Raw genomic sequence first — 13387 nt, forward strand, 5'->3', positions numbered from 1 at the left:
TTAATGTTTTTCGAAAAGTTCTTAGATGCAAAATGGTGCTATCATTTCCAGCCTTTTGTTAACTACATTCGTGTACTAACATTTTCCTGTTTTGGTAAAAAAAAATCCCAAATTTGAGGGGAAAAATACGGAAAAATAATGTGCGCGGTCGAAAACCATCCGGATATATCACATATTGAAAAAACTATATATATATGTGGATACATAATAGGGCCACTCAGAGAGACACTGCAACCGCTCGCGTAGTGCACATACTATTTCGTGGTTTGACACCCCCCCCCCCCCCGGCACGTAGCGCATTTGTTCTTGAGCTGATTTTTCATTACATTCTCTTTAGTAGTTGACCCCTCCCCAACCCCATGATGCATACTGCAGGAAACCTTAAGAGAATTAGGAATGAAATGACAAAGTCAACGACATTATTCCTTGGCGTGGAATATACTTATCCGGCGGCAACTCTGGCATTCATCCTGTTTTCGCGTATAGCCTTCCTACGCCCTGGTAGCCTCAACAGCGGAAATTCGAACCTGATACCGTTATAGGTCGCAACACAAACGTTTTTTCTTTATTTTAGCGCCCCCCCCCCGATCATAGGCCCCATCCCCCAGGTTCGCGTACATTTCACCATCCGGCCCATCGCGTCCCCAAAAATTCTGTGGGGCACTCTTCCCCCTTCCACCCCCCCCCCTTTCCCGCTGGCTACGCCACTGACAATAACATCATCCGGTCCCATCTTTTTCGAGTTTTCATTTTTCCTTAAGTGCATTAGGGTATTTAACCCATATTTCCACAGGGCACCTACTTGACCCGGATCCGTGGCTGTAGATCCCCGACACCTCCCCCACTCCCCCCTCATCAGGCCTTTCCTTGTTGCTTTTATCACCTTTCCTGAGAAAGGAGAACACTTTGGGAGATGGAATAGACTTTATGGAGCACGCCAGCATGCAATACGTGCCAAAATATGTAACACGCTGAATAAATTATTAATCGTGTCGGATTTAAATCAAATTCGCAATTGCGCCATCCTCTACAGAAGCCAGCCTCCTGTAGTATTCAATAGCTTCCAAAGGTTACCTTCATTATGCAGACAAAATCTGCTTCTCAAAATTTATGAGCGATAGCAGCCACTGCAGAGGGGATGAGAGAAAGACTGCTCTCCGTGACGACATCGCCATCGCCATCATCGTAATCATCATCAGAGCATGTTTGCTTATTACACGGTTTCATCTCATCAAGCAGCGTGTACATAGAGTCTTTGGAATTTAGTGCTGATAATACTTGCTGAGTATTGGTTGATTTCATATGATTTTATAAGTGAAATATTGTAAAAAAGCTCGGTGATTTAGGAATTTAAAAATATGAAGACTATTCTATTACTGGTGGTGTCAGCTTTGGTTGTTTCTGTCGTGGCTACAGGCCAAAAGGTAAGTGGAAATATTGATCTGTTCTATAGTATGTGGTCTATTGAAGTCTTGTGTAAAGATTTAAGGCCTGTTATCAATGTGTATGATATCATATACACATAGATAAGGATTACATAATGACAATTGAAGAAAATGTTTTGCAAAACGAGTTATTGAATCATCATCAGAGGACAAAGTATGGGTTAAAAATAAACGGATCGGAACCGGCAGTTACATAAATGAATGTTTATAACTATACCTTGTTATTGACTAAAATAAGGATATTTGCTAAGAATTGATTGTTTAGGCTCGTTCTGTAATACATAGACAAATATTCTCTAACGTGCCGTAATGAACCAAGATGGCCGCCAGTAACCATACAATTACTATGTTATCAGATATATACAGTATCGTCGTATATATACGCTATAACTGCAATCTATAACAAACTAAAACGGAAAGAAAAGAAATTCCCACAATGCTCAATCCAAATTATACCTAACCGAATAAGTAATCGCCTTATTCTCTTCTTATCAATATAGGTTGTACACAGACTGAGGCAATTCTGCTTAACGTGCTTCTTGTATATTCCCATTCATTTACTTCTAAAGCTTCACTAAGCCATTCAGTCTCATTATATCCTTTCATTGTACGCCAGTAATCCTAATCTGAAACTCGCATCATTTGACTAACAATTCATCTGCATTCCAAACACAACTGCTTTATAGTGCGCTGCTCCTATATATAGATTCCCAGGTGGTCAGGCCAAAGCAAGTCAAATGTAGTTCAGTTAATTGCTGTCATGCATGCTACCTGGGCGTAACATGAAGGAGTTTAAGTTGACATTTTAAGTAAGTTGTAGCTCTTTATACTAGTTTAAAATTATATATTTCATGTTAGGCTTATAATGGTCAATCATTTATGTGTCAATATTTATTGGCAATAGCTTTAAATCGTCTGTTTATTATTCTTATTTATTTTTATTCTGTTGAAATCTAGCGGGTTCGACTTGTCACAGTATTATGCATTACTAGTATTATAGTGTACTGCATATTATTTCGTAACACGCTCTACTAAACCTGGCGGTGATGTGTGGTGAAAAGAACGGTATAGTCAATTTAATTTGTCTCTTCTAGGATTCATATGTATTCAAAACAAACTGCTTCAATGCCTTCTGCACACTGGGCTGCAATAAACAACAAAATGGCAGAAAGTGCGCAATTCCCACCTGCGCATAGACTTATGAAATTGTCCATATCCATTGATCCATGGTGCCTAAAATATGTATCGAGTTACTTAACGATAATTGTTGGATACCTTTATTTGATTTTTCACTCCTGGAAAAGCCGTTCCGTAGTTGAGTAACAAAGATGTATACTGTTGAGCAGTGTGTATTTTCGTTGTCATTTCTTTTATTTAATGAAATAAAATAACTACTTTAATTACCTAATAGAAACACAATATTAATACAAAGATGCATCTTTAACATTTACATTTAAAATTTAACATTCCAAGGTCAAATAATAACAAAGAGAACGATGACTGCGAGAATATTGAATCAAAGGTACAGTATGAAGTGTTTCCCGAAAGGAAGTGAGGGCAGTATTGAAGAACTTAGCATAGACTTCGGATGAGTGACCTGATTAATTCACTTTGGCTTCGGCTTTGAGAACGTTTCTCTATGCTGCCGTATTGAACGAATCTAACCTAATAGTGATTACCGCCTCTTGGGATCTATAGTTTGCACTCCCCCACCCCACAATTTTGTAAGGTAGGTAAGAGTAACTCCATAGTTTGCCCTTTCGGGAAACCGAATGTTTGGAAGCTTTGAAAGCTAATAAAGACGTCTGTCTAGAGTTGGTTTAATTTTTTTCTGGAATAATAAAGGGTTAATTATATATTAATTATAATTATTATAATTATATATTATTATAATTATATATTATTATAATTATATATTAAATGGTTAATTATATATTAACTATATATATATTATAAGGTAAACATCCTTTACAATCATGAAGAGGTATAAGAGTTAAATCAGAATATTTAGGTCGTGACTTAATCAGAGTCAAAAATATTTCAATCTTCCGCTACTGCAATACCCCTTTAACGCAATTCCCAGGGGCGTAGCGAGCGGGGGGGGGGGTGTCGGGGGGTGTCACACCCCCAATAATTTGGTCGCTGTCGGCAAATTTTGGGTCTGTCGGCAAAAGGAGAAAAGGTGAAGAGAGCGGAAGGGAAGAAAGAAGGAAAGCTGAATAGAGAAAAGGAGAACGGGAGCTCCTTCCGTGCCAAATTTGACTTAAAATATGCACCAGATTGCATCTAAAGACGTTTCAAAACTAAAAATTTTCCAAAGGGGAAGGGGACATCCCCTCCCCTTAGACCCCTCCCCCATTTCAGTCACCACTTCCAGATCCGTCGGCAAATCAAATTCTCCACACCCCCCCAACAAAAAAACCTTCGCTACGCCCCAGCCTATACGTTAATATTAATGTCATTATGAATATCCATGTTTAGATCATTTTCCGCACCCAGTTGGGACAATTATTTCTATACCTTTGATAATTTCAGAATGGTTACGTTCAGATTTGAACCATCAAGAATGAGTGAAGTTTTTGAAGCAAAAGTGAAAATAATTATTATGGAGTATTTTTGCGATAATTTTAGATGTTAGATGTGTATGCAGACAGATCTTTTCAGTGTACATGTCTCATTGGCGAGTTTTTAAAAATACGAAAAAGAATCCCTTTAAGCCAGGCTGCTTTTGTGTGCATGCGTGGGTGATAAGTTTTATTTGGTACACAGGCTACCTCGTGGCTTCCACCAGCATTCCCCTTTTTGACTCCATGGCAAATTATTGGATATACACTGAACCTATTTCTCCATAATGATAATTGATAGTATTGAATTAAGGATGGTTTTATGTGAAGCCGAATCTTATCATTTCAACGAAAGGTTGCTTTTAATTCATTTTGAATAAAGACAACCATAAAATCTGAACATTTTCAAAGCACTTCAGATGCTTCTGTTGAAATAGAACCTACTGAATTTGGCAGTTATCTGGATCCCGAAGTTTGTTAAAACTTCCTACGGCTGGGAGAACTTGCTTACTGTATCTTTCTCTGTAAATATTCGCATCACTACGGAAGCTTAATAGTGCCATCATCATAAGAAAAAGTTTGCCCTATAAGTTGACATTTTTCAGTAACTTGTTTAGATAACAAGATAATATCTTATCAAAAATCAGAAAAAAATGTTGTATTGCTCAGTTGCTTTAACTGAGCAATTGAACACGTTTCTGCAAAATGTTCAATTGCCGAGATACGATAAGTTGTCAATTCAACACTGCAGAAAATTGTTCAATTGGAATAAAGTGAACAATTCAACATTTTGCAGAAAAAATGTTGAATTGACGAGATACGATAAGTTGTCAATTCAACATTTTGAAAAATAAAATTGTTAATTGCTCAGATGGAAAGAAGTTAACAATTCAAAATTTTGTAGAAAGCTGTTGAATTGACGAGATACGATTAGTTGTCAATTTAACATTTTGCAGAAAATTGTTGAATTTAACAATTGAACATTTTGCAGAAAAATGTTGAATTCACGAGATCTGAGGAGTTGTCAGTTTATAAACAGATGTCCTGCTTACCTTCCTACAGATGACCAACCGCCTACAGCGTTCTACTGGCCAAGAACCATACGTAGAGTCGCCAAGTATTCGAACAGGAGGGCGCTTGTCAAAATGGGTTGAGCGCCAACACATGATGATGGATAAATTGAAGCGTTACCGAAGGATGGCCGAGGATCCAACCTTCTCCCGCAGTGGTATGCATGACCACGCTGCTCCACTCAAGAGGTTTAAACGACCCATAGCTTGAAGGGGGACCGATTGAGACCAACAAAGTGTAGGTAAGCAAGACTATTCTGCTAGGACATTGGTAAGGAAAAGTTTTAGGCCAGGAGATCATTTGATCAGGAAGAGGGAAGGGTGGGTGGGGTACATGTTCAAACAGAGTTTTTGAGATTACCACTTCTTTCCTGAGAGGGGGAGGGTGGGTGGTGGCGGGGGAAGGTTTGCAGGTTTTCTTTTATTAATGCAGTTTATTTCAAATGAACCAGGTATCGGACAGATCCCTGCATAGTCTGCAGTGTTCCTAAGAAGAATTTTGTATAGAAAAAAGGGGGGGGGGGGGACAAAACTATGGTCATCTTAGATTAAAGTGTTTTTTGTCATCTTTATTACTCAGACGCATTGAATTGTTATAAGTTTTAGGCAGTGATATGACAAACTTTTGATACTTGTGTGCATATAGCATACCAGGGATTTGGACAGGGGAAAGGGAAATTGGCCACTCCTGTGAATTCAAGCTTGCTCATCCATAAAGATTCATGTTCTTACTCAAATCAATCAAAAACTTAAAATATCCTCCCCCCTTGCCTTGATATCCTCTGTACATCACTGGTGTTTACCCAGGAAGATATGTTATCTCTCTCCTGTAACAAAAATGTTGGTTGCACGATCATCATCGGTAGCAGATCCAGGAATTTTCTCAATGGGGGATGGGGCACACTTCATAAAAAGTCTGCTGTGAATCATGGGCCCTAAGCCAAGTAAATATTATTTGATGCTTGTCATGTACAGCATAGGATTTTTGCTTATTGAAGGGAAATGGGATCGGATTGAAAGCCTGAGTAGATCAATAAATAGTCTTAGAAGAAAAAATGTTATAACACAATTATCAGAATATCTCTTTAATTATTTATTCTCTTTTTTTTTTCCTTTCAGGAAGAAACTAAAAAAAGGAGAGACAAGATGTCAAGTTCTGTAAATACTTGTTAAATAATTATTTATATTACAAATATAAAGCTTAAATATTTAAATAAAAACTTTGTAACACTGAAACCCTACTAATCTGACCAACAGATGAAAACATGCCATTGATCGTCGTAAACAGCTTATAAACGAAGCAAGAAATGCAATGTAAACGGAACAATATCAACTTCAAATTGAGGAAATACAGATATTCATGCCATGAGGACATAAAGTTGGATAAACAATTTTTTTCAAAGCCTTAAAGGATCTTGTAATAATAGCACTGTGAATTAGTCCAGAACTTTATAAATGTATATATGTGATGCACAACGAATAGTTTTTGTAGAAACAATATTACTAATGTTGCTGTGTTATCAGTTCAGGCTACATTCATAGATATATATGCTAGTTATGAGAGTGAAACCTCCAATATTTATAGACTTAATTTAAAAGAAGTTGGTCTTTGCAAAGGCACGTCTGTAGTAATCATCAGTAATATAGTAGATCGTCTTGGATAACCAGGACTTGCAGTACATTACAAAGAATGTTCAATATGTACACTGTAGTTTAAATATGCTGTACCTAGTTAGGGGTATCTGATTACAAATACAATATTGCTTCATTTGATTTAAACTAGTCGCCATTTGTCGGAATACTTTCAATGCTGATTAAGGTTGTCCTAACGATCGTTAACAAGTTGCCCTTTAACACCAAAATGCATATATATTTCTTGCAACACAATGTAAAGTGTGTTTTCAATGTTTACATGAAACACAGGTGGGGGCTAAAATCAGGCCTGATGACACTTATCATCCTGAGGGCCTTGAAAGTTTGACAAACATGTTTTTATTCTGACTGACTGTGTTTGATTAAAATAATAGCAGTAATGCGTTACAATTGAAATTATGAAAATGGAGTGAATGCAATAATATTAGCTAAGCCTACAGGCAGTACCATTACTATGTTTCATACAATAGCAGCACTGTAGCACCTGTTTATTGAGTTGTTTTAATAACCGAGAACCTCGTTTCCCAAGTTTCCTTGGAAGGAACGTTCTGACTGCTACTGTGGTGCTAAGAACAATAAGTGTTTCATAAGTGTATTATTTTTCTTGTTTTAAAATTCATGTTAACGGTAATAAAACATTAATGAGACAGTTTGCGAAACATCCCTAACATTTTCGGCACTGAGCAAATGAAGTAAATATATTTAAAATGAATTTATTACCATTTTTCAAACAACATGTCTCTTTCTTCCTATGGCACCTGTTAGGAAAGTGATGAGGTCCCTCTTCTGAGGAGTTGCTGGCCCCCACAGAGTCCTCTTTTTCTTCACAGCCCGTGTAACTTCATTTGTCACCTAAAATCCAATTGGTTGGATAAGAGGATCAAGGTTTCTTGTATTTTAAAGTTATGTCAATTGAAAACATATCAAAAGTTGACCTAATATGTCCTTTATTCAATTTTAACCTTGTTCATTCACACAAATACAATTATTTCATTCAGTCATTCATACAAATTCATTCATACAAATAATCTTCTTAGATTGGTACAACTTAAAAAGAAAAATAACCAACACCATTGTCTCGAAAGGGTACCCCATTGCTTTTTCTATTGCTTTTTCTATTGGTCTCACAACGATGTGTTTTATGTAGATCTATTGACCTAACGGTCTATGCATTCTCCATTAGGAACGGTGGACTAGCAGTTCGAAGAATACGTAATTGTAGCTAGCTAGCTAGATACAAGAGATAGATATATGGATGGCTGAGATGCGATAGATTGCTGCGATGCGATAGATAGATGGCTAAGATGCGATAGATAGATGGCTAAGATGCGATAGATAGATGGCTAAGATGCGATAGATAGATGGATGGCTAAGATGCGATAGATAGATGCTATGGATAGAATAGATGCGATACCATAGATTAGATAGATACGATTAGATAGATACGATACGATAGATACGATACATAGATACGATAGATAGATAAATACCATAGATACGATACAATAGAAACGATACGATACATACGATACAATAGATACGATACAATAGATACGGTACGATACAATAGATACGATACGATAGATAGATACGATCAAGGGCGGCGGAACCGGGGGTCACAGGGGGCACGTGCCCCCCCATTTTTCCTCAGGTTAAAAATGTGCCCTTTTTCTACATAGAAATTGAGGTGTCTCAAGTTAGCAAGAGGCCAGGGAACCAGAATGAACACTCGGGAAGGGCCATCTGAGGGGTTTGTAAAACCAAAAAATTTTCTAGTACGCTCCGCGCCATCCGAATTTGTTAAGATATTAACAAGAAATAAACTCTTAATTCGGAAGATTCCTAAATTTGCAACTAGCATGATTTCACCTCAGTTTGTCTCAAAAGAAAACTTGTTCCTTGTTTCCCAATTTGCACATTGGATATTGCAGTGCTAGTATGCATATTTTCCTTGAAGGGGGGTGGGGGGGGGCGTTGATGGAGTGATGTGTATACGCAAATAAGATCATACAATAAGAGTTATAAAGGGTACTAAATATAAGGCTGCATCAGTCCAATCGAATTCTTCAGAGTGCCCTCTGATGTCGGTGCCCCCCCAGATTAAAAGTGCTTCCGCCGCCCTTGGATACGATAGATAGATACGATAGATAGATACGATAGATAGATAAGATCGATAGAGGTACAGAGATACTACTACATACGAGAGGTAGAGAGATACTACTACATACGAGGGGTAGAGAGTTACTACTACATTTGAGTGGTAGAGAGATACTACTACATACGAGAGGTAGATAGATACTACATACGAGAGATAGAGAGATACTACTACATACGAGAGGTAGAGAGATACTACTACATACCAGAGGTAGAGAGATACTACTACATACGAGAGGTAGAGAGATACTACTACATACGAGAGGTAGAGAGATACTACTACATACGAGGGGTAGATAGATACTACAACATACGAGAGGTAGAGAGATACTACTACATACGAGAGGTAGAGATACTACTACATACGAGAGGTAGAGAGATACTACTACATACTAGAGGTAGAGAGATACTACTACATACGAGAGGTAGAGAGATACTCCAACATAAGAGAGGTATTGTATACTCCTACATACGAGAGGTAGAGAGATACTACTACATACCAGAGGTAGATAGATACTCCTACATACGAGAGGTAGAGAGATACTCCAACATACGAGAGGTAGATAGATACTACTACATACGAGAGGTAGAGAGATACTACTACATACGAGAGTTAGAGAGATACTACTACATACGAGAGGTAGAGATACTACTACATACGAGAGGTAGAGAGATACTACTACATACGAGAGGTAGAGATACTACTACATACGAGAGGTAGAGAGATACTACTTCATACGAGAGGTAGATAGATACTACTTCATATGAGAGGTAGTGTATACTCCTACATACGAGAGGTAGTGTATACTCCTACATACGAGAGGTAGATAGATACTCCTACATACGAGAGGTAGTGTATACTCCTACATACGAGAGGTAGATAGATACTCCTACATACGAGAGGTAGATAGACACTCCTACATACGAGAGGTAGATAGACACTCCTACATACGAGAGGTAGATAGATACTCCTACATACGAGAGGTAGATAGATACTCCTATACGAGAGGTAGAGAGATACTCCTACATACGAGAGGTAGATAGATACTCCTACATACGAGAGGTAGATACTCCTACATACGAGAGGTAGATAGATACTACTACATACGAGAGGTAGAGAGTTACTATTACTACATACGAGAGGTAGAGATACTACTACATACGAGAGGTAGAGAGATACTACTACATACCAGAGGTAGATAGATACTCCTACATAAGAGAGGTATTGTATACTCCTACATACGAGAGGTAGATAGATACTCCTACATACGAGAGGTAGAGAGATACTACTACATACCAGAGGTAGATAGATACTCCTACATACGAGAGGTAGAGAGATACTCCAACATACGAGAGGTAGATAGATACTACTACATACGAGAGGTAGAGAGATACTACTACATACGAGAGGTAGAGAGATACCACTACATACGAGAGGTAGAGATACTACTACATACGAGAGGTAGGGAGATACTACTACATACGAGAGGTAGAGATACTACTTCATACGAGAGGTAGAGAGATACTACTTCATACGAGAGGTAGATAGATACTACTTCATACGAGAGGTAGAGATACTCCTACATACGAGAGGTAGTGTATACTCATACATACGAGAGGTAGATAGATACTCCTACATACGAGAGGTAGTGTATACTCCTACATACGAGAGGTAGATAGACACTCCTACATACGAGAGGTAGATAGACACTCCTACATACGAGAGGTAGATAGATACTCCTACATACGAGAGGTAGATAGATACTCCTATACGAGAGGTAGAGAGATACTACTACATACGAGAGGTAGATAGACACTCCTACATACGAGAGGTAGATAGATACTACTACATACGAGAGGTAGAGAGTTACTATTACTACATACAAGAGGTAGAGAGATACTACTACATACGAGGGGTAAAGAGATAAACTACTACATTTGAGTGGTAGAGAGATACTACTACATACGAGAGGTAGAGAGATACTACATACGAGAGATAGAGAGATACTACTACATACCAGAGGTAGAGAGATACTACTACATACGAGAGGTAGAGAGATACTACTACATACGAGAGGTAGAGAGATACTACTACATACGAGAGGTAGAGAGATACTACTACATACGAGAGGTAGAGAGATACTACTACATACGAGAGGTAGAGAGATACTACTACATACGAGAGGTAGAGAGATACTACTACATACGAGAGGTAGAGAGATACTACTACATACGAGAGGTAGAGAGATACTACTACATACGAGAGGTAGAGAGATACTACTACATACGAGAGGTAGAGATACTCCTACATACGAGAGGTAGAGAGATACTCCTACATACGAGAGGTAGATAGATACTCCTACATACGAGAGGTAGATAGATACTCCTACATACGAGAGGTAGATAGATACTACTACATACGAGAGGTAGAGAGTTACTATTACTACATACAAGAGGTAGAGAGATACTACTACATACGAGGGGTAAAGAGATAAACTACTACATTTGAGTGGTAGCGAGATACTACTACAAACGAGAGGTAGAGAGATACTACATACGAGAGATACAGAGATACTACTACATACCAGATGTAGAGAGATACTACTACATACGAGAGGTAGAGAGATACTACTACATACGAGAGGTAGAGAGATACTACTACATACGAGAGGTAGAGAGATACTACTACATACGAGAGGTAGAGAGATACTATTACATACGAGAGGTAGAGAGATACTACTACATACGAGAGGTAGAGATACTACTACATACGAGAGGTAGAGAGATACGACTACATACGAGAGGTAGAGATACTACTACATACGAGAGGTAGAGAGATACTACTTCATACGAGAGGTAGATAGATACTACTTCATACGAGAGGTAGAGATACTCCTACATACGAGAGGTAGTGTATACTCCTACATACGAGAGGTAGATAGATACTCCTACATACGAGAGGTAGTGTATACTCCTACATACGAGAGGTAGATAGATACTCCTACATACGAGAGGTAGATAGACACTCCTACATACGAGAGGTAGATAGACACTCCTACATACGAGAGGTAGATAGATACTCCTACATACGAGAGGTAGATAGATACTCCTACATACGAGAGGGAGAGAGATACCCCTACATACGAGAGGTAGATAGATACTCCTACATACGAGAGGTAGATAGATACTCCTACATACGAGAGGTAGATAGATACTACTACATACGAGAGGAAGAGAGATACTATTACTACATACGAGAGGTAGAGAGATACTACTACATACGAGGGGTAAAGAGATACTACTACATTTGAGTGGTAGAGAGATACTACTACATACGAGAGGAAAAGAGATACTACTACATACGAGAGGTAGATAGATACTACTACATACCAGAGGTAGAGAGATACTACTACATACGAGAGGAAGAGAGATACTACTACATACGAGAGGTAGAGAGATACTACTACATACGAGAGGTAGAGAGATACTACTACATACGAGAGGTAGAGAGATACTACTACATACGAGAGGTAGAGAGATACTACTATATACGAGAGGTAGAGAGATACTACTACATACGAGAGGTAGAGATACTACTACATACGAGAGGTAGAGAGATACTACTTCATACGAGAGGTAGATAGATACTACTTCATACGAGAGGTAGAGATACTCCTACATACGAGAGGTAGTGTATACTCCTACATACGAGAGGTAGATAGATACTCCTACATACGAGAGGTAGTGTATACTCCTACATACGAGAGGTAGATAGATACTCCTACATAAGAGAGGTAGATAGACACTCCTACATACGAGAGGTAGATAGACACTCCTACATACGAGAGGTAGATAGATACTCCTACATACGAGAGGTAGATAGATACTCCTACATACGAGAGGTAGATAGACACTCCTACATACGAGAGGTAGATAGACACTCCTACATACGAGAGGTAGATAGATACTCCTACATACGAGAGGTAGATAGATACTCCTATACGAGAGGTAGAGAGATACTCCTACATACGAGAGGTAGATAGATACTCCTACATACGAGAGGTAGATAGATACTCCTACATACGAGAGGTAGATAGATACTACTACATACGAGAGGTAGAGAGTTACTATTACTACATACAAGAGGTAGAGAGATACTACTACATACGAGGGGTAAAGAGATAAACTACTACATTTGAGTGGTAGAGAGATACTACTACATACGAGAGGTAGAGAGATACTACATAGAGAGATACAGAGATACTACTACATACCAGATGTAGAGAGATACTACTACATACGGGAGGTAGAGAGATACTACTACATACGAGAGGTAGAGAGATACTACTACATACGAGAGGTAGAGAGCTACTACTACATACGAGAGGTAGAGAGATACTACTACATACGAGAGGTAGAGAGATACTATTACATACGAGAGGTAGAGAGATACTACTACATACGAGAGGTAGAGATACTACTGTACTACATACGAGAGGTA

At 38.4% G+C, this 13387-nt stretch overlaps 1 protein-coding gene and 1 long non-coding RNA gene across 3 annotated transcripts in view; one reads left to right on the forward strand and one right to left on the reverse strand.

Annotated features, from left to right (window-relative positions):
• The first annotated feature begins 1057 nt into the window (after nucleotides 1-1057).
• LOC139961483 (uncharacterized) lies at nucleotides 1058-7448 on the forward strand. The gene is made up of 3 exons (XR_011790897.1): nucleotides 1058-1424; nucleotides 5072-5321; nucleotides 6199-7448. It is a non-coding gene; the product is annotated as an uncharacterized lncRNA (long non-coding RNA).
• Nucleotides 7081-13387, reverse strand: part of LOC139961482 (uncharacterized) — a 34596-nt gene continuing 28289 nt past the window's right edge. For both annotated transcript variants that reach the window (XM_071960673.1, XM_071960672.1), the window contains exon 9: nucleotides 7081-7584. In XM_071960673.1, the coding sequence (XP_071816774.1) occupies nucleotides 7459-7584 (126 nt within the window). In that variant the 3' untranslated portion in view covers nucleotides 7081-7458. The remainder of the gene's footprint in view (nucleotides 7585-13387) is intronic.

This window comes from Apostichopus japonicus, chromosome 20 (assembly GCF_037975245.1).
Source record: "Apostichopus japonicus isolate 1M-3 chromosome 20, ASM3797524v1, whole genome shotgun sequence".
Taxonomy (NCBI): Eukaryota; Metazoa; Echinodermata; class Holothuroidea; order Aspidochirotida; family Stichopodidae; genus Apostichopus; species Apostichopus japonicus.